Genomic DNA, 23,290 nt, shown 5'->3' with positions numbered 1-23,290 from the left:
GATTTAAGAAGCTTTTTAAGGCCTTATTTTGCAGAAGGGCGAATTAAGACTTTTTAAGACCCGCAGAAACCCTGAAGAATCTATGTTCACGACTTTCAAGTTCAAGTACTTTCCATGCCATTATTGATTTATTACTTTTCCAGGCCTGGGAATATCAATTAGGCACTCACTTTACAGGTGGGACTATTAACCACAGCACGTTTCTTTCCTGAAACTCTGCTCTTCCGGATTCTTCTGAAGGATTGCCGTAAGGATTTCTTTAGAGACTTCACTCGCGAGAGAGGGCCCTCCATAGCCAGAGAATCATTGGGGTGTAGAGTGCACCTACAGCAAAAACACAAACCTCAGTAAGTGCATAACCCTCAAAATCCTTATTGAATCACTCAAAAACAAAAAATTTTATTTATATCGTATAAAGCTATCATGCAATGTAATTGCTGAAGGAAATGCACATTCAGAATATATTAATAATGTCATGGCAAATTAGACTACTCTTTTTTTTTGAAGCCGAAGCAGATAATGCAGCATTAATAGTGGTCCTGAACAACAATTTGGCAAAGTAACAAAGCCTCAGATGGCCCCCTGATTTACCTCGCCAGCACTGGACTTCGCCGATGGTAGTCAAAGAGGCCAAACCCATGACTAGTGCCAAACGCAATAAGGTTCCACTCAGCATTCAGAGTTACCGCGGTAACGGCTGCGGGGGGCATGCACTGCACCAGGACGACTGGCTGGAATCCAGGAGCAAACACCACAGAGCCGCTCTTAGGAGGCAGCCGGTCGTGACCCTTCCACGTAAAACCCTCCCGGTCCTGGAGAAGATCCACTGTGGCTACATCAATCATGTGATCAGACTTTTCATCACCAAGAACCATAACTATAACCTGTAAACAAAAGCAATGGTTATGACTTTACTAATACTGATTGTTCTGAGAAAAATAATGAATTATAATTATTATTACTATGATTTATAATTACTAAGTTAATGTGACCAATTACAGTAAACAGATCCAACGCTGTTAAATAAGGTGCACTTTTACACTTTTATTTCACAATACATCCATTATGTTCTGTTCTGTCAGTGTCCTAAAGTCAGTTTGTAGCATTTAAAACATACACAACCCCACAGAGGCAAAAGGCCTTCTTAAGAGCTAAATTGAGATAAATCAACATTAAACTTTAACAAGACTAATTTGCAGGCTTTGTATGGTGGAATTGTTTTTAAAAACTGAGCAAGCATGAACTATCACCAATAAGAGATACACACCATGTAGCAGAACTTTGGCAGACTAGAATTGCAAAAAAATTGGTTACAAATATGAATGAATGAATGAATGAATGAATGCGCACACACACAAAAAAACTTTCATTAAATTGCAATAGCAACTGAAAATGGTAATCTATTGGTAGTCCTAATAAATATTTTTGCATAAATCATAAAAAATAATAAAACAATAATAATAATAAAAACATTTTGTGACCATACTTGTCCAGCAGTGCCAGCCACCACCATTTTCCCACTATATTTACAGAGGCTGATCTTCTGGATTCCTAGTCTGGGATCATCACTATATGGGTCAAAACAGCCCACCTGGAAATAAATTAAAAGCAAACAGAAATTGTTATTCTTTGTTATTATATTTTTATAGATTCTTGAGGCTGCACAAACATAAGAGCTGCAATATCCTATTCAAGAAGAATTAATGTTACAAAAACACACCTGAGCCAATGAAGTACATTCTTGCGGTCACAAAGAAAAACAACAAACCTTCCACACCTTGTCAAAGAAGAAAAATAAATAAAAGACGTTCTTGAGTGGTCTTTTATGGTCAACAGGCCAAATCTGAACACTTTTGGACACTTAAGTCACACATAAAGTGTATGATTGTCATTGTACCAAATAACAAAACATCAAATCAAGTGGCATCTTCAAATGAGTTATGATCAAGAGTCAGTTGTGAATGTATGATATAATATCTATTGTATCATTTCAAACCTAAACCTTTAGTAAAAGTTTTTCTTGAAGAGTGCTTGTGCTATCTTTCTTTTAAATAAATGCCCTTTTTTCATTTAGTTATATAGCACAAAGACATTTTCATACATTGTCTTACATTATAAACCACAGCCTTACAGAAAGAAAACATCACATGCTCATATATCTACACTTACATATATGTGATGAACAATATAATACATGAACAATACAAGACTATATTTCCTTCCCCTCTAGACACATTGACCCTAAACAACATGTCTGCTCCCAGCCCCACAGCTGCGGTCAAACTACAAAGAAAAAGGTAGAAACATACATGTTATGAAAAAATATCAGTAAAACAGGCAACGCAGAAGTGCCATTCAGAGCAGAAATGTGCTTCTTCAGATGCTAGCGAAGCAATTCAGCCCATAGACAGACAGTCTGATTTGAATTATGGTGCAACAGGAAATGAATCCAGTGTGAATCCCATATGCTAAAATGGGCCACATGCCAGACTTCAGTCAAACACTACATTTGTGAAGCAGAAGCAGATGATAAGGTGGGTTAGGAAAACAAAAAGAGAAGAGAGAGGTTAAGAAACTTTTGAGCTAAAGTTGCCCTTGAAAAAGAAAAACAGCAGCGTAAAATAAAATCAAGTAAAACATCACCACGTCACCAAGAATTCAGGTGACGCGATTCATTTCTGAAACACTAGCAACACCAAACATAATTTGATTCTGATAATTATTTATAATTGTCTCTGCACATTAAACTGGGACAGAATTAAGTGTTGAAGAATTGAAATTACACACACTTCCCCTTTTTGAAGAGATAGTTCAGTCAAAAATTACTATGTACTCACTATTCACCCTCATGTTGTTCCAACCACATATGACTAGCAGAATACTCTTTCAGAACTGCTCTTTCCAAATAAATGGTCATCACAGCCGTCCATGGTCCCCATGGACTTTCATTGAACCGAAAATAGCTGCTTGTATAATACAGTTCTCTTTTTGTGCTTCAGAGAGTCAGATTGGGAACAAGATGACAGTAAGCAAATAATGACAGCATTTTCATTTTTGGGATGAACTATCCTTTTGTTTTAATGGTGAAAAACAGAATAAATCTCCCATAAATCCCTGACCTTTCTAAAAGGAGGCCATTCCTCCTCCCCGGCCTGGGTCAGGCTGTCGTTGTGGTCACAGTCGGTTTGAAAGATGTTAGCCGTGCCAAGTTTGTACAGTGGTTTGAGCGACACTCCAGACGCATCCCAAAAACGCACTGTGCCATCTTCGTGACTAAAACAATGAAAACAAAGTACATCATTTTGACATATGATCTAAATAAACAGAATGTTATCCGATTCAACAAGGCCTATAGGATGTTTCATCTTGACCTTTAATAAACATTGAAGCAAATAAACTTATTTAATTTGCTATGATTTGCAATGAGACACTGGAGCACAGCAATAAAAAGAAAAACACTCACCCAGTTAACAGCAGTTCTTTCTGCTTTGGATCAGGTGCTAAGTTTTTCCCTCCACATATCGGCCAATTCTGTGAAAATATATAGAGGAAACATCACCACATTAACAAAAAGGGGAAAAAAAACATCTGGCATTTAAATCTTTAAATTTACTGATGAAATAACAAGGACTTTGATGCTGGTTTATGTTTTATTGACAGTCGTTAAATAAAATCCCTTTCAGAATGTCACACCATTGAACTGTTAAATCTAAAAATACAGTATGAGCTTATGGTATTAAACTGATTCATTTATATAAAACAATAACCTAAAATGAAGAGTGGTGTTCTGGGTGGGGGCTTGTCATCGGTGTTCGTTTTCCAGAAACTGCTTGCATTATCTTAAGCATTAAGTTGAGATCTGACAACTCCGGAAAATGGCTCCAGAGCACCAGATCTTAGTCATCAACATAATCACAACTTAAGCTCCGCTTACGAGTCACCTGTGAAGTCCGAGCTCCCATTCACTCACCTCAAAGTTCTGCAGAGGACACTGTTGTTGGCCAGCATTGATCACTCGCTCCCACAGCTTGGGCGGCACATTTGAGATGTGGCATGAACAGGTGATGGCGGAGGAGTGTAGAGGAGCCAGGTAAGGAGCAGGTACTGTGGGCCAGCCAGCCATCTGAAGGTCAATCACCACCAGCTCTTCTTCCAAAAGAACAACAAGGGCTGAAGGGTCATCAAATTCTACTGGACAGAAAAAAATTGCAACTAAGGTACATGCACAGGAAACAAAAGTTGCCATATAACAGAAGAAAAAACAATTATCAATGATTTAAAGTTATAATAGATAAAATGTCCCAGGAGCAACCTGGGGCCTAGTCCCATGCCCAAGGGCACAACAGTAATGGCTTGTAATGGCTTAGCCCTTGTGGGGTTTGAACCAATGACCTTTTGCCAGGGTTCTGACACTTTTTGACTGATGAATTTCCCCATTACCTTTCCAATCATTTGAAATTACTGGACAAGGACTTGATTCAAATCATTTTGATTCAGACCGATTCACTAATGAATAATTTAAATGGATTTGTAGAAATAGAAGAACAGACTCAAAAAAGGACTATTCACTCATGAATTGCGAGCCAGTTAAACTCAAAAATACTCAGTTTGCTACATAAAGCTAGTTTAGAGCAGAGCAAAACTCAAAAAAACGAAAATGGTAACACTTTCGTTTTGGGATCAGAAATTAGACCGTAATTAATTACTAATAATTGGACTTGTAAGGGACAAGTTTGGGCTTGTTTGGAATTAAAAAGGTATTTATTAGCCCTTTGTTCAGTTGATTTCTTACCCTCGCCTAATAGCCTCTTTACATTTGTTTTTCCTAACAATTATCTTATTAGGTAAAAACAAAAGATACCTAATAGGTAATGTGCAAAATACATCCTTTATAGGTTGTCATTACACGATGTGAATGTGCAACTGATAATTATAAAAATAAATATAGAAGGCAGAGAATTTTGATACTTAGTGTAAATGGCAAAAAAAGCATCCTCTTTGCACTAAGGGCAAATAGTGTTAGACCCCCCATTCAATTTTACCATACAGTTTATATAGGGTCCCACAAAAACCCTACACCAACCACTACCCCTAAACTTAACCCTAACCTTCCCTGCTTTTTGAAATACTATATGCATTCTACGTGTATTTCATACTTCTAAGCCGTACAGTAACAATTACGGAGAACCTATAAAGGATGCATTTTGAATCATACTAGCGATTTATACGTTTTGTTTTTATCTAAGAAATTCATTGTTATGACAAAAGAGAACTTAGGGGTCATATTTGATATCAATCTGTCCTTTGAAAATCAAATTACCAATGTTTGTAGAACAGCATTCTTCCATAGCACGTTATTATTGCTAAATTAAGACACATGCTCTCTGTTGCCGAAAAACTAATTAATGCGTTCATGACCTCAAGACTAGATTATTGTAATGCCTTACTGGGAGGATGTCCAGCAAGATCAATAAATAAACTTCAATTGGTTAAAAATTGCAGCAGTCAGAGAGCTGACGAGAATAAATATTTTATCATCGTTACATTGGCTAACTGTTAAATTTCGCATTCATTTTAAAATTATTTTAACTACATTATTATCACAAAATTCTGGCTTGTTAATAATTCCAAGAATATCAAAATCCACAAAAGGAGGTAGATCCTTTTCATATTTGGCTCCTAAACTATGGAATATTCTCCCTAACAAGGTTCGAGATGCAGACACACTCCCTCAGTTTAAGTCTAGACTCAAGACTCATCTATTTAGCAAGGCATACACCTAATTTATCCTTCAACCCACAATTAGGCTGCTTTAGTTAAGTTAGGTCTGCCGGAGCCAGAAACTGTGATCGTGATCTAGAACTCTGCAATAAAATGTAATGCATCTACGCTAATATTATTCTATTTGTTTCCATGTCTTCATTCATTTCCCGAGGTTACCAAAGCCTGCCAGATCCAGCTCCGTTCCTGCTTTGTGTCGGACTCCACTCCTACGTGTCGCTGAGAGATGATGACAAACTACAGCCGGTACCAGCCAGACATCACTTCAGTCTTTTGACTTCAGAGGATGAACTGATGCCAACTCCAACTGTAAGCCATCGGATACTTCATATGCCACTGCCTGAACCTTCAACTTAGAACTGACCCCACCAAACATCACCGAAATGACCTGCAGGTCGAACTGCAATGCACCACATCAATGATCTCTGCCTGCATCACCTTTGTCTACTGATGGACTACACTCTTGAAATGGAATACATAAGCTATCATTTTATTGCCAACAAAACCCTTCATCAGCCAACTAACAAGGACAATTGCATCTATGTGAACTTCTGCAGTTATTCTAGGATGAACTTCAAAGACAGTCAGTCTTATTTCTGATCCCCAAATTAAAAATTATATTCACAATAGAAAGGTCCATGACTTTATATATACAATAAGAAAAAAATAAATAATTGAGAACCCCCTTTAGTTTATCAGCCCAGGTATTTAACCACCAGGCAACCCCATCCCACACAAGCATGGCCTGCTCACCCTGATCTCTGTCTGTGCAGTGAATGGTGAAGAAGTCTATGACACGGGAGGTGAAGTCAAGTGTGACGTGGTTGTGGTCTTGTAGGATGGTTAAGCAGTGTCTGTCTCCATAGCTCGCTCTGGGCATACCGCCACTGAACAGCACTAGAGGAGCTCTGCAGAGAAATTAGGAGATCTTATGTCAGACAGGCAGAACCGAAACATGCGATTAAAGGATTTAATTTTTCACACACTACAGCACGAACCCTGATTCTGTTGTTCTCCACAATATCTTGTTCACGGCTTTGCAGGGAAAAGGGCCTGAGATGAGTAACACAGAGGGGAAAAACCATGAGAAAGACAGTTGGACAGAAACCATTCAAAATCTTGGCAGAAAGTAGTAAACATGGAAGAGCAAAACACAAACTGTTTGGGGTTCTATGGATATTTTCCAATTTTTAACGTCTGAGTCAACAAACCATCGGCTAATAGTGAAGTTTCTTTTCATAAAGAGGTTTATGATCCCTTTAATAGGTCTGGAGAGGGATTTGAATGGCCTATTACAAAAGTCAAATGGACTTGAAACTTTACTATAGAACAACATTTTCTTGACTTTGTGTCAGTTAAACACACATTACAGGGTGACCAGGCGTCTAAGAGTTTGTGGCTACTGCAATAAATACACTAACAATCAAAAGTTTGGACACACTTAACTGCATTCATGTTTCTTATTACCTCAAATCAAAAGCTCATGCCAACGCTGTAAATTAGATTTGTTGACAAATAAATTGTGCCTACATCATACATGGGATCTACTTTAACTGTTTAAAATGCATCTTAGGATGCAACTCATGAAGTTGATTGACTAAATGACCAGAGTGTGCAGAGCTGTACTCAAGGCAAAGGGTGGCTAAATTTTCATTAAACTGTTCCAAGATAAAACAAAATCACATGGACAATGCTATCCACATTAAAGGGACAGTTTACCCAAAAAGGAAAATTCTCTCATCATTTACTCACCCTCATGCCTTTTAGAAGAATATTTCAGCTCTGTAACTCTACAATGTAAGTGAATGGGTGCCAAAAAAATTTAAGCTCCAAAATCCACATAAAGGCAGCATAAAAGTAATCCGTATAAATGCATGAAGAATGTGAATCACCAAAAACAGAAGGAGAAAGTGAAGTCATATAACTTCAGAGGATAACGATTTAACCACCAGAGTTGTCTGGAGTATTTTTATGTTGCCATTATGTGGATTAAAATTTTGGTCACCATTCACTAGCATTGTATGACCCTACAGAGCAGAGATATTCTTCTAAAAATAAATCATAATTTTTGCTCAGCAGAAGAAATGTATACACATCTGGGACACCAGGAGGGTGAGTAAATGACGAGAGAATGTTCATTTTAGGGCAAACTATACCATTAAATTTGTGCTTCTATCACCTTTTTTTTTTTAAACTTCCATTTGTTTTATTTCACAGTTGACTTCACTATTATTCTAAAATGTGAAAAGTAGTCATAATTAAGAATGAATAAGTGTGTCCAAACATTTGACTGGTATAATACATTTGCACATCAATCAGCCAAAAACACTGCTAACAATAAGAAAGAAAGAAAGAGTAACTGGCATGGCCTGTGGCTCACCATATGGTATGGTGGAAGAGACGGGATCATGAGTGCAGCGATTGCTGCTGCTGACAGCCCACACCATGTATCCACCATCACTATGGGAACTGACAAAGCTGTTCCCCGAACGTTCCCAGACCAAACTCTCCAGCTGCTGCAGGAGTGACAGTCCAGCACAATACGAGACATCAAAAAAGACAAAAGATGATGACACAGAGCCAAAGGTTTCAAGTTAAACCATCTGCACATGAAACTTGACATCAAGAACTCCTGATTTAAAGATGTAATTTAAGCAATCTTTAACAGATATCTTGACTTAATGATTTTGAAAGCTGGTGCTTCTCTTTCCAAAACCACTAGAGAGCTGAATAAAAAGACTTATGCAAAGGCTCTTCTAAAAGGTAAGCAACTAAACTAAAGTGACAAACTTACAGAATGTAAATTACAAACATTATACTTGTATTTCAATCAATACTGAAAAATTTGTATGAAATATAATTAAAAATAAATATATATTAATTTACCTAATATTAAATAATGATTATGCTACATATTTCTATGCTTAAGAGTATCACATTTTAGTTTATCAAAAGGCTAAATGTGAAAATCTGATTTTTAAGAATGCTTCAAATACATCAATTATGAAGTTCCATGCTGGTTAGGATGCTGCCTTGCAGGACAACAGCAAGAGCAGTAGCTCATTAGGTTTTGGTAGTTTGAGTGTGCACTTTCTAACAATTATTTGACATCTGCAGACAGACCTCAAAACCCTGATGTCTGCATTTCTATTTTTAATTCTGTGCAAAAACCACATGAACCCACAGCGTGTTGAAAGCCACTGGAGAGACCCTGAACTTGCATACACACAGACATGCACGCGCACACACACACCTGTTTTCCAAGGAAGACATTGTCTATGTGTCGACTGTTAAGGTCCCAAAGTACAACCAGACCTCTGCTGTATCCAATGAGGATTTTATCTGAGTCCTTTGGATGTTCCTGTAGGGACTCCACAGGCCCCAATGATTTCCCACACTTGTACTTATCTGGAACGCTGAAGAGGGGAATACCAAGAAATGTGAAGATCATTACAAACAGAAAGATTTTATTCATCTGGAGTGAAGCACAGGAAGATACAGAAAAACAACAGGCAGATGAAAAAAATAAATAAAAATGGAGCACAACGCTGCACAAGGGAACATTTGGAAGATTTATTCTCCTTGTAGTGCTGCTCTATTGCATTTCTGTTTGCCGAAAAACCAAATGTCTGAGTACACACCACTTTGCTCTCCAAACACTGAACTGAAGTGCACAATTGAGGCTACAGAAAGCCTCAACATTATCACAGCAAAACTTCAGTCAACACTTTTATTCTCACCACAATCAAACAGGATTGTGTGGAAAAGAATTTCAAATAGAGCATTTAATAAAAATGTGCAGTGTGTGAAGAACAAACCAAACTCTAAGCTTTCAGACAATTTGTTGAACATTTGGTAACCATTACTTTGATTCATGTTTGAAAAAAATAAATAAAAGGGTGAAATGGAAAGAAAATATGAAGCTCAATAAAGTTATTTTTTTTATATACATAAGCTGTTCATATGTAGAACACTGCAGAAGTTGACATAATATTATCAGATGCTGACAAGCTTAAATTCAGTTTGAAAACCAAACAAAAATGATGACCAATCCAAAGCCACAATCCGGGATACCTCTGTGGCTGTGACATGGATACAAGAGCTGGAATGTGCATGGTATACCCACAGAGGCATGATGAGATGTAACCATGAAGGGGGGGGGGAGGGGGGGAGGAACACATGGAAAAGATGGACTGGAGTAGCTGTTGGGTGGCTTGGCTTTGGATGAGAAAAGCCACAAGAGACCATTTTACACAAACACACAAATTTAAAACTTGAGGCTTTTAAAAGGAACATTCATCCCAAAAATTGTCAGGGGAAGACATTACAGTGCTTAAAATTGACTGTTTGATACAAACCAATCATAATTCAGTTTGCGAATATAACTGGTAACAAATCGTTAGATCTAGAACATCAAACATTTTGTCAATTAAGCAGTCAAACATTCTGTCATTCATTTAGTGCATATAGATGCACAGTGGGGTTTTGCAGACACAAGAGACCAATTGTGATTAGCGTGTATACTTGATGGAAGCAGAGCTAAAATTGCATTAAGTCTGCTAGTCCGACTTCCCAAAAATCTAACATTTTCCAAATTATTGGTTTAGCCTGATTGAAGAAAAAAAAAAAAAAAAAATGGATGTACATGTACTCCGTGAGAGACTCACCCTCATGAAATCCCAAATGTGAATGTCTTTCTTTCCTTCTGCGGAACACAAAGATTTTTAATAGAATATCTCAGCTCTCAGAGCTGAAATATTTTCTATAAAAGTTTCAGTTGTGTCCATCAGAAGAAAGAAAGCCATGCACATCTGGGATGGAGAGTAAATGATGAGAGAATGTACATTTTTGGGTGAACTAGCCCATTAAATTTAATAGAATTTATGAAGCTTTTAAAAATGGAAAGTGCACAGCACACCTGAAGGCTGAACTTATCTACTAAAGTTCAAATGGAGTCTGTTATGTGGATTGTCTTCCAAACTGTAATAATAGAGGGAAGTTTTAGATTATATTTAATAGAACAAGTAGTGCAGACTTAACAGTTTCAGATCAGCTTGGCTTTCCAATACCCATGGTCTTCTGAGAGATTATGCGAAGATGTTTGGACCGCAGCGGATGCATATTAGGTTTCATGCTTACAAAAACAACAAAAGTCAATCTAGTCAAGTCAAGAAATGTTTATTTGTGTAGCGCTTTCACAACACCTATCGTTTCAAAGCTTTACAAAAAATTATACTTTAATTTCTATGAAGTCATATTCATCTTTGTGTAGTTTGATAAAATATGATTGAGAATGGTGTTTATATACAAGTATGTATTTAGAGTCCCAGTGAGCAAGCCGAAGGCGACTGTGGCAAGGAATACAAATCTAGGCGTATATAATACCTTAAAGATTCAAAAAACAACAATACTTTTACAAAGCCAAAAGAGCAATTGCCAGCATCCTGCTGATTCCCAAAGATGAGTGTGCAAAGCTTATATCCTCCATTTTAAACGCATCCTCGGCTGGGGCCCAAGAGTTTTGGCACATGGTACAATAGCATTTTGTTCAACAGTTTCCTGGCTGACACATACTTATTACCAGTGCCACAGATCGGATGCCCATTACTCTAAATTGTACTCCGTTAATGAGTAGTTCAAGGTCTCTCAGAAGCAGATGAAGGCCACATTTAACCATCCAGGCTATATCTGCAAGAGGGCACACTGGCAAAGCTGTAATTTCTCTCACAGTTAAACAACATCTTTAAGAGCGTAAGATGACTAGCTAGTGTGATTCCCTGCCTTGAAATAGGCATAATTACAGGCAACTGGAAAAACAGACTTCTTAAAGGCTGACATATTAAATATTTCTAAATATTTGTATAATGACAACTGAATAGTTAATTTAGCTGACATCTTAAAATGTTAGGAGCAAACAAAAAAGCCATCAAAAGTGACACAAATGCCCCAGATATTTAAGATGACAGGGCTGGGAAAAAATATTGATTTTCAGATTAATCGCAATCTTCATTTAAATGACCATCATTGATTATTAAATCCCAAGATCTTTTCCTTCTACTTTAAAGTTTACTTTAGTTTTTGGTTGTGTCAAGTATTATGCCCATTCAAAAAAATAGTTTGGGCCCTGTTGGTTCTTTTTAATATGTTTATAATGTACCAAGTTAAAAGGATCCCTGTATAATTTACAACATTAGCCGAGAGATATTTATTTAATATGTAAACAAAATGATCATTATAACTGAAATATACCCAAAAAAATATTTTATTGCATAGTCATTGATGACCATTTTCAATTTTGGTTGAACTATCCCTTTAAGTGTTTGACAGACACAACACACTGAGCAATATGTAAAAAAAATAAAAATAATAATGCCATCATAAAAGGTAAAAAGATATACGCCTGTAAATAAATTTTTGGTTGCAAATATTGCCCATTAGTGAAAAAAAAGTTTCTGCCACTGGTTATACATCTCATTGAAACAGCGAGATAGAGGCAATTCCGAACTGCGAACATCTACCCATTGAGGAGTGAACTCAGTGACTTGAACTTGAGCAGTATGACGCTCTCCTGACAGAGTAACAGAAGGCCACAGCTGGGGGCAAGAAAGGACATTTAGCTTTGAGCGAATCAGGAAGGCTCCTTCCCTAGTTCAAAGTGTCCATGAGCATATGACAAAAGCACCCTTGGAGCATAGGACCAAAAGAGGAAAAGACAATAAATAAATGGTCCTGGTGCAATTTCATTAGCCTCATGTAGTGTCTTTTCAGATGGGAGGGAGTCCCCAAATGCTTATTTTATGAGGTAAGCACACAAGCTATGGAATCTGGGTCCTGAGCCACAGAGGCAAAGATTGGGGGGTGGGAATTTTGCCATGAGATGCAGAAAGTCTATTTGAGCGCAGTTGTGGAAAGAGAGTCAATGTTTTAAACGTATAGCACACACAAAAAAGCAAAATGTCACTAAAACTTTCCGTAAGAAACTTAACTGAATAACAACTTAAATGTAAGCCTTTTCCTCACACAAATCTCTTGTGTTGCTTCAGAGGACTTGGAATTTAGTGCATAAGTCACATGGCCTATGATTGTTATAGCACTTTTTGGAGCTTTACAGCCAATGGTCTCCATCCACATTCAGTGCAAGGAGCCTGGTAATTTTGCATACATTTTGTACCACAGAAAAATACATAATTCAGGTTTATGGTGATTTGAAGGTAAATAGAAGATTTTTTTATTTTTATCCCTTTAATACATGTTTGGTTTCACACATACACGGCTGGGTGGAAGAGAGTAACAGATGAATGTTGCAACTTCGTAGTCAGTCAGCAAATTTACTAATATCAGTGTGAACTGATAATGTATCAAGTGAGGAAGACAAGGGTGATTGGTAGGGATGGGACAATATGGTTCTCACGATTCAGTTTGATGTACGATATACGTAAGGTTAAGGATTCAATATGATCTCGATTCTATATAACACTTACTGTAAATGAGAAAATATGACAGAAAATAGCTTTTATTTTTTAGATTTTTTTTTATTTTATTTTTTAAATGCACATTATAATTTCTCATCAAAATAAAAGGTCTTTGATCCACAATATAAATGTTCAAAGTTCAAATAACAGAGTTTCTAATGTACATTTCTCTATAAGAAAAGATCTCAAATTAACCTTCAAAAATAGTTGGCTACATTCAGGCTGATCAGGTGCATGACAAGCCATAAAATAGAACAGGTCCTCAAAAAAAATAAAAAGTGTATATATGTCATCATTATTATAATCCCAATTTACCTTTTTAAAAATATACAAATTCTGCATTCTATCAATTAATAAAATAGTCTATATAAAAGTAATGAGTTGTCACTAAGAAATAATGTGCAAAATTTACAATTACATTTTTTTATTTTATAAAAAGCGCTAAAAATGGTACAGTCTCTTTAAGAGTTCAATGAACATCTCACAGTATTCCGATTTAGCTAACATTAACGAGAGAGTAGTTGTGCCATGTGCTATTGATATTAAGGTTTCTTTTTAATCCAACAATTGACTGTAAAGAACAGAAACTATATTAAAAGGCAAATTATTTAAATTAATCCAGAGAGCGGGATCTCATCTTTGATGGACACGCATTACACGGAAGAAATGGTCAGTTTTAATTTAAGCATTTTCCAACAAAACAAGGTGATTTTCCAGTACTTAAACTTTCTGAAAGCTAAATTCAAGCACTTCAAGCATTTCAAGGACAGAGAATTTGATGTTTGATGGGTCATTTCATTAATGATCACATGGACAGAAAACAATGTTTAAAAATTCTAAATATCGAGTTTTGCCTCAAAGTGGTTCGTTTTTCCTTTTGGTTCATGATATTTCTAAATTCAATATATTGTCCCATCCCTAGACATTGATAAATGGCGGCCCTTACCTCTGCATAATCTCATCCTGGAATAGTGACTTGTTCAGCAGTGTAAGGCTGGGCAGCTCCAGGAAGTGCACTCCACCACCTTCAGTGCCCACAGCAAGAAGATCACAGCTCAGATTCAACAGCATAACGGTCACACGGGTCGCACTACAGAAGAATATTAAAGACATCAGCATCATTGCCTGAACAACATGGTAAAGGGCAACACAAAGCAAATAAAATTAAAAATATATTAAATCATTTCTTCTAGGAGATTAAGGTTTCATAGGCTTAAGCTTATAGGCTTAAAACTGAAAGTTTTACAACTTTGATGTGGACATAAACATAAAAACTGAAAAATGAACATTTGCTTAACCCTATAACACCTAGTGGCTAGAGGTTATTTGTGAAAAAAATGGTTTTAATGTTTTAAATCGGTCAGTTAAAAAATGGCGACGGACTTGCGTGAAAAGTGACTATGTTTGGGTAAATGACAGCTTATTTAAAAAGTTCAAGGTAACATTACAATTAAAGTTAGACATTTTTAACAATAAATGTTTGCTTTATGAGGCAAGCCTATCGTTTTGTGAGTGTGTATACACACACACACACACACACACACACACACACACACACACACACACACACACACACACACACACACACACACACACACACACACACACACACACACACACACACACACACCAACAACCGCCGCCATTCACCACTAAGTGGTGGTGGTGGTGACCTAACCACGGCGCTCGTACCAGGCTATATGCACGTTTAGGCCACATGAAGTGTTGAACGCCCACAGGCAGGTGGTCACGGGACAGATCAAACAGGTGACACAGGTCGACTGACTGAGATGACTGGCTGATGCACCACCTGTGCCCCCTAATGTTCCACCTTGATGTGCTTTAGCCACCCGGCGCTCTGCTCGTTGTTGCGAGTGTCGCTCCCCTGCCCTCCGTTATTGTTGGAAGGTGACTGCCTCCAACTGGCCAGTAGCATCCTTCACAAGCCTCCTCCAAAGGGGCCGATCTTGACACCGCTGGTACCAGTCATCGGCAAGTCCACTCAGCTCCACATCCTCCTATACCACATCACTCCATCTCTTCTCCAGCCCGTGCTGCGCCTGCTTAGCCCCCTCTATCCGGCCGAACAAAAGCCGTTTAGGCATGCGGTGGCCTGGCATGCGGGCTACATGACCCAGCCAACGCAACCTTGCCTGCTGGAGGAGCTCACCGATGGGACTTTGTCCACATCTTTCAAGGATTTGTGAGCTCTTAACAGAATCCAGCCTGGTTAGACCCAGGATGGATCTTAGGCAGGCTAGCCTAAATGTTTCTAACTGGCGAGGTTCCATTAGGTGGGTCCACGTTTCGCAAGCATAAAGAAGTGAGGGAACGACCGTGGCCAAGAATACCTGTAGCTTTGTGCATGAAAAACTGGGTAGCTTCCACACAGCGTTACGCAACAGATGAAAAGATAATGCCGCTCGACTGATTCGGTTTTTATATTTTGTCTAAACGGTACTAAAAAGAGTTTAATGTCAAAACATTACAATTTTCTGACAGTTCTTTCATATGTCAATTTGTATCAATCAGTAACTAGTACAGAGTGGTATTTGGATGAGGATGGTCAGTCTAGAAATGGTAATAGTGGTCAGTGGTAGTATAAAAATGCTGACCTAGTGCTCTCGATGCCTGGCCTTCCAGGAAGCGTGAAGCTGTGAACCTCTACCAAATGAGAGCGGTTTTCTCTCTGTATGATCTCCCACAGGTGAATGGTGTTGTCATCCAACAGAGAAAGAATCCTCCCCTGTTAATACAAAACAAAACACATGGCAAAAATCACAAGTCCAAACTACCTTTCAAATCAATGCTGTCAATAAATTGATCACCAATGCCTACTGTTAAAAGCCACAAATATATAATTATACACAACATGAGTAAAGGGTTGAAATGCTTACCTGTCCATGAAGGAAATGTATCTGTGTGACAGCAGCAGTGTCTTTATGAAGTCCAGTCATCTCCACTGCAGGGGCACCATATCTTCATGAGCAGTCAAGGAATATTAACAGATTTGCATATCTCTTCTTAGTTAATTTTTCCCAAAGTCTCCCCAAAATGAAAATTCTGACATAATTTACTCTTTTTCTTCATTATGCAGAACACAAAAGGAAAACTATAAAAGAATATCCCTGTCTGCCTTTTCAATTCAATGGCAGTTAATAGCAGAGGTCGATCGCATACGATAACTAAGGTGGTGGACAAGGCCGATAACAGATTGATATGTTTTTAAAAACTAACAAAGACATAGAGGCTACAAGTGTCCAAAATGAATAAAATCCCAGACGCAGTTTATTAGTCAACCAAAATTCCAATATTAACCAGACAAAAATGAAGATTTGGTGCATAATGTGGGAATTTGAACTATAAAGAAGACACTTCTTTTGCAATAACTGAGACTTGGCTTTGTTAAAATCCTCTATATTTAAGTATTTACCAAATTAAGCTTTTTATAGCGAATATATTCACCAGATGAAGTGTTTTGTATGTATGCATGTATATAGCGGACATTCGATGTATGTGCTGAATTTCCATGTAAAATGTTTCTTAGCATGTCCTCGCTTTAAATTTAGAACAGTTAATTATCTAATTAAAATTCTCAAATTATCTAATATTAGCCAATTAAAAACTAAATATTAATTGCAGTAATGGTAAAATAAATGAACATTGTCATTGGTAAAAGATTTAGAAACAGCTTATCTGTAAAAGCCAATCCAATATTTCAGTGTACCTCCAGTTTACAGTGAGAGAAACTTGTTCACAGTGGCACACATGGTCACATGTTAAAAAATATTAGTCTAATATAAGACTTTGGATATGATGCACAAGCCACATGGACTACTTTTATAATACTATAGAGTGCTTTTAAGTTTTAATGTATTCAACTGCCATTATGTTGAAAACACAGGGGATATGCATTTAATACATTTCTCATTTTTGGGTTCCATTCTTTTATGCTTGTTTCCATCCAGTTAAGCACCAGTTAAGCATGTCAATCAATGCTAAATTACATGTGTTGAAAATTACACGTCAAGCAAGCACAGTCTAAAGACTTCAGCTCATGAAATAAGTCCAAGAGTTTTCTCTGTGGGGATTGAGAAAACCCAAGTAATTACAGCCATATTATGCTCATTAAATACAGCCCACCGATCTGAATACAATAAGAAATTTGATGAAATCAAACAAAAACAAAAGAGCTCTGATTGGCCCACACTCAATCTGATCACAGACGTCTCTAGAATCTAGAGAAAAATCATTCACATCTCTTTTAGTTTTGGCATCAACAGTTGGCAAAGCCGAATGGGTGTTTTTGAACAGGCTGTTTGCTCAAATGATTTCTGGATGGCTATTGTAGTCTGCTTTTCATTACCAATCTGCACAGCCTTCCACTCTCATAACAAAAGGGTGGATATCTAGGTCAAATCTGATCCACGTAAGGCAATACAGAGAGAAAGACACATCCACAGAATAACTGAATTTAGCAGACTTTGTTGAAAGAGAGCAGCTCTTTAAAAGTTGTGTAGATAAAAAAAATAAATAAAAAAACAATGGGTAGGTTTCAAATGGCATACCATTTTTTTTATGCTTTATGTAAACATTAAGCAAACTACTTGGTATCCAACAATGAAATGAAATCAACCTGACCTTCCATTTAGTGCGTCAAATGACCTTGAAGTGATGAACCATGGTTTTAAAATCTGCCACGATGCATTATCATGACATTTAACTTTTTAGCACAGTATAGCCAAACATAATGAAAGTTCTGTTACAATGACTGGACATTTTCCCCCCTCTTCATGCCATGACAGACACACTTAAGTAAACAGAGATATCATGTATGCAATGACAAAATAGGCCTACTTTAAAGTAATTTGTTAAGAAATGTATACATGTATACAAGATATATGTATCTTGGTGAGGGACTGTGGAGAAGCGTAGTTTTAGAGCTGTATGATTATTATATTTTTATTGTTATTTATTCATTCATTTATTTTCATTTTCTGCGTTTGTGTGTTTAATTATGTAAGACCACGGGATATTCGTTTGGGGAGGGGTAGTAGTGGGAGTTCAATGTTGACTTATTGTATACATGTTTTGTTTTTTTTGTCATCTGGAATCAATAACAATTGTAATCTTAAAAAAAATTCAGAGCAAAGAGATAGATGCTGTTGTGGTGGGGTGACTGGAGCTAAAGACACTGTCAGCTCGCCTTAACCAAGAACAAAAGTGCAGACTGTGTAGCACTGGCACACATCACCAATGCCACCTCACACACACCGCTCAGCGAGACCCACTTCAGCTGGTGCCTAATCAACCCAACTCTCGAAACACCACCTCTGATGAACTGCTCCATTATGAAGTCCCCTTGGTTGCCATGGCAGCATTTCTATTATGTCACACGGGAACAGGCATTCTGTAGTGTGCCCATTTGCAGAGGGGGCTCATATGCCCCACAAAAAAATGCTACATAACAAAAAAAATTCCAAGCTGGGAAACACGTAAGACTGAGTAAAGCTTGCTTTCCCATAAAACCGAAAACATGCTTGCCCATAAAACATAACTCAAACCATTAAAAAAAGCAACTTTATCAGTTACTGCCCAATTTGATCGCCACTGAGCAAGCCTACAAATGTAGTTGGTTATGTAATACAAACATTAAAATGAAAAGGCTAAAGGTTATGTTTTGTAGTACAAGTTTTTTTTACATCATAAGATGGCACCGTTTTAAAATTGGGGTGAAAAAGAACATGTTTGTGAACTGATTATATGCCATTATACATGTAATTTGTGTGGAAGTGAATAAAAGTAATTGTTGTTGTAGCACCTCTAGTGTTCTTTTCAACCAGGGAACTGCCACGACACGTACAGCAAGCACGTAAACATAATTTGGCAAAATTGTAGGTAGCTCGTTTCTATGAGACCAGGTTGAATAAGTGCAATAAAGACAGCTGGGGATTATTGTAAAATAGCCGCCTTCTGGAGGACACAAAATTTTGATCCTGATCACCTGGTTTATTTTGCAATAATGGCTGTACATTATCCCTTACTTGCATCATACGCCTGCACAATAGCAGAAAGAAAGAGACCGAGATAGGTGGGTGAGATGATCAAAAGAAAGCAAGAGCAAGAAATAGAGAACAGAGACAAGAGTGGCGAAAGAGAGCACGAAAATGGTTCATGAAAGCAGCACAGAAATGTGTATGAAGCATGCTAGGAGAGCTGGGCCCCTGTTCTGAGTGCAAGAATAAAACATAGAAGCCTGGACTAAAAAACATCTGCAGAATTCTCTCACACTCAGTCCTGATTACTCCACAGGTCATTAACATTAACAGAGAGGCCCTGTCAGTTTTTCCCCTCAAACTCTCCCTAAACACAGTAAATATAGCAGGAACTCAATCCTCCCACAAATTCTGTTTTTTAGTCCCATCTGTCCACTTCAGTGCATTGCTAATCGAGCAGAGAAATCAGAAACCATGAGATGGTTGAACTCCGAACAGGGCACAGCACACTCAGAAGTGGAGGCAACTGAGACTTGTCCTCCGCCACCAAGATTGAGGTGAGTAACCGTGCCACCATGAGGACCTACTAAGGAGTGGGAATTGGACATTCCAAACTGGGAGAAAAAGGCATACAAATTAGAAAAAAAAGAAAAAGAAAAAGAATGAGATATAAAGTGTGCATAAAACAATGCATAACAACCGTGAAAGGGTGATCTTGTGCAGGGTGACCAATGCAGTACACAGTAGTGCAAATGGAGAGCCAAGGGACACAGAGTAATGATGATAGTACAGTCTACAATGCTGGAGTGTATGCTTGTGCAGAGCGGTACATGGAGACATACAGTAATGTATAATATGATCAGTTTGAGACCAGCGTAACTGATAACTTCTAAAGTGCAAAGCACAGGAAGATGGGGTGGGGTGATGTTCTTAGATTGAGTTCAACAGTCTGATGGCCTGCAGATAGAAGCTGCGATACCATCTGCCTGAAGTTAACAGCGAGTTCACCCCACTCCATAGGTGTCATGTTGATGGTGATAGGGGTGTGCTCTCTGTCCGGTCTTCTGAAGTCCACCACAAGCTCCTTGGTCTTTTTGATATTGAGAGAGAGGTGGTTCTCCTGGTACTAGTGTGTCAGGGTGCGCACCTCCCCTCTGTAGGCCATCTCATCATTGTCAGTGATCAGGCCCATCACCATTGTGTCATCAGCAAATTTCACAATGACATTGGAGCCATGCAGTCAAGTGTGTACAGGGAATAAAGGAGGGGGCTGAGAACACAGCCCTGTGGAGCACCAGTGTTGAGGGTCAGCGGGAAAGAGATGCTACAGCCCATTCTGACCACCAGGAATCTACCTGACAGGAAGTCCAGGATACAGCTGCAGAGGGAGCTGTTCAGGCCCAGAGCCTGGAGTTTCAGGTCAAGCTTGGAGGGCACAATGGTACAGAATGCTGAGCTGTAGTCCACAAACAGCATTCTCACATAGCTGTTCGTTTTGTCCAGGAGAGAGAGAACAGTGTGTAAGGTATATGCAAGAGTATCATCAGTGGGGCGGTTTCTATGGTAAGCAAACTGCAGTGAGTCCAGTGAGGCAGGCATAACAGAGCAGATGTAATCTCTGACTAGCCTCTCAAAGCATTTGCTGATGATTGGGGTCAGAGCAACAGGGTTCCAGTCATTTAAGCCAAGTGATATTGGTTTGCTTTGGTATAGGCATAACAGTGGCTGTTTTAAAGGATGTGGGGTCCACAGACAGGGAAAGGTTGAAAATGTCATAACACCACCAGCCAGTTGGTTTGCGCACACTCTGATGATGTGGCCTGAAATGCCATCTGGACCCATGGCTTTGCAGATATTCACCGGTCGGAAGAATCGGGATACATCCGCTACAGAGACGTTGAGTGAACTAACTTTTGTAGCTTCGTCCACAAAAGCTCTCTCCAAGAGGGAGGTGTTGTTTCCCTCGAAACGAGCATAAAAAGTATTAAGCTCAATTTTTTTTATCCTTCTATAAGATTTTCTATTATAGAAGTAACAAGTAGACACTCAAAACAGAACCTGATATTCCCAGGTCAAGCCAAAGAACATGAATTCAAGTCAATCGAGGTATCGTCTCAGTTTTCTGCCCCATCGAGTAATCAAAGAAAACCAACCAAACCATATAAGAATGAATGAATATAAATTTATATTACTTTGACCTATTTGATCAATTTTAGAGCAAAAGAGGTTACAGCAATTAAAATACAAACAGTTCCCCCGAAAACACATATACAAAGAATTTCCAAAGTATTTTAATGGAACAGTTCACACAAAAATTAAAACTCAGCTCTCAAATCTCATTTGCGCTTATCATTAAACATGGCATGTCATGAACTAATGCCATGTGGTGTAATTGACATCATTCCTGGCACAATGTTTATATAAGCACGAATGCAAAAGAGATTTGATATGTGTGGAAGATTTCAGTGAGCAACAACTTAAACCAAGTAACCTAAGTGAGTAATTTTATATCATAATTACAAATAATTTTAGCAAAATATTTCTAGAACATCAATAAAAAATATTTTACTTAACTAACATCCTAATATCAACCTTCATTTGAACAGAATTTTAGTTAAGGTGATGTATAGTTTAAAAACCCTTTAATTTGGTGTATGACACAGTGTTGTAGCTGTTTTTCTGGTCAGTGGTGGTTAGAATTTGAGATGTTTGACTGCCTTCATTCCTTCCTCCATGTTATGTGGTCTGCGCTGCAATATTAAGAGAGGAGCAGGACAGAGTAGCACAAGTGATCCTGTTCTACGCTCTCCTGTCTCTGGAGCACAAATATCTGGAAGTCTTCTGGATTCACACGCACTTGCAACCACCAGTGATAACGTGTGCAAAACTCAGATGAGGGAGACAAATAAGCAGTAGATTTAATGCTTAAAATTCTTTAATTCTCAGTCTCATGTGAAGCCCTGCCAGAAATGTCATTTCGAGGTGAACTATTCCTTGAAAGCCCAAGACGATGGAGCTTTCAACAAATACAAATGGAACCCAGCCATCAAAAATCCAAAGTCTTTCCTTTAAGCTGAAATCACTGCAAAACTAGTCCCTCAACACACAAGACTATTTAGCAGAGACTGGTAACTTCTATTAAAATGAATGGGAGAAATTGGAATGCCCGACGGTCAACAGATGAAGGAAGTAAGTCATGCCTTACATGTAAAAGAGCAAATCACTTTTCAGATACAGACATCACCAGTCAATTAATGAGAACATGCATGTGCATTAGCTAGACAAGCTGTGAAATTTTGTTTTTCAGCACGGGAAACAAGTGTTGTCAGATTTTACTGCTGATTTGAAATATGTTCTTTGAATATGATCTTGACAACCCATTTTGAGGTTATGATCTTTCACCATTCAAGCAGATAGGAGCTGTACTGGCATGGCACTCGTTTACACAGAAAAATAGCTGCCAGAGAACTTTCCAAAGATGGGCACTGAGTGACCGAACTTGCTAAAAAATACTTTAATTAAAAAGGCAATACCTAAATACTCAATCACGGAGGACAACTAAGACAGTATGTTTGAAGGAATCGGATTTATCTGAACAGTTGTAGTAGCACGTTTGTGGAAGTTTTTCAATACAAATTTATGACATGAGCTCTTTGATCTCTGTGCCATAATAAGGCTGCTCTCCTACCTCTCTATTGCCTTTGAGTTTAAACATGTCAAAGTCATGTTACAATTAGATCTGCAACTAACGTTTATTTTGATATTCGATTAATCTAACAATTATTCGACTATTCAGCGATTATTGTAACGATTAATAATTCGCTCTTAACTGATTATTCTGCTTGTGTCCCGACTTAAAATATTGTATTAAACATGCTTACTAACAATAAAGAGAACAAAATCATTCTAAATTACATTCACTGAATTAAAGGGAAACTTTATTAAAAAGGTGCAATATGTAACAATTTCCATGTAATATTCGTCTTTTTTGCCAATGTGTGAACGGCTTGTAACGCAACTTAAAAAATGAGCCCTTACCGG

At 37.9% G+C, this 23,290-nt stretch overlaps 1 protein-coding gene across 4 annotated transcripts in view; it reads right to left on the bottom strand.

Annotated features, from left to right (window-relative positions):
- The window catches only part of LOC127647334 (lethal(2) giant larvae protein homolog 1-like), a 56,450-nt gene that overhangs the window by 11,498 nt on the left and 21,662 nt on the right, over positions 1 to 23,290 (bottom strand). For 2 of the 4 annotated variants that reach the window (XM_052131510.1, XM_052131512.1), the window contains exons 3-15: positions 16,151 to 16,232; positions 15,869 to 15,999; positions 14,200 to 14,343; positions 9,035 to 9,197; positions 8,162 to 8,297; positions 6,780 to 6,834; positions 6,535 to 6,689; positions 3,971 to 4,191; positions 3,464 to 3,531; positions 3,120 to 3,273; positions 1,487 to 1,591; positions 592 to 884; positions 171 to 324 (exon numbers count right to left, since the gene is read on the bottom strand). In XM_052131510.1, the coding sequence (XP_051987470.1) occupies positions 171 to 324; positions 592 to 884; positions 1,487 to 1,591; positions 3,120 to 3,273; positions 3,464 to 3,531; positions 3,971 to 4,191; positions 6,535 to 6,689; positions 6,780 to 6,834; positions 8,162 to 8,297; positions 9,035 to 9,197; positions 14,200 to 14,343; positions 15,869 to 15,999; positions 16,151 to 16,232 (1,861 nt within the window). The remainder of the gene's footprint in view (positions 1 to 170; positions 325 to 591; positions 885 to 1,486; positions 1,592 to 3,119; positions 3,274 to 3,463; positions 3,532 to 3,970; positions 4,192 to 6,534; positions 6,690 to 6,779; positions 6,835 to 8,161; positions 8,298 to 9,034; positions 9,198 to 14,199; positions 14,344 to 15,868; positions 16,000 to 16,150; positions 16,233 to 23,290) is intronic. The other 2 variants (XM_052131511.1, XM_052131513.1) reach the window with 1 other exon arrangement.

This window comes from Xyrauchen texanus, chromosome 8 (assembly GCF_025860055.1).
Source record: "Xyrauchen texanus isolate HMW12.3.18 chromosome 8, RBS_HiC_50CHRs, whole genome shotgun sequence".
Taxonomy (NCBI): Eukaryota; Metazoa; Chordata; class Actinopteri; order Cypriniformes; family Catostomidae; genus Xyrauchen; species Xyrauchen texanus.
Note: the sequence above shows the minus strand (reverse complement) of the source record. Positions and strands in the feature narration are given on the sequence as shown.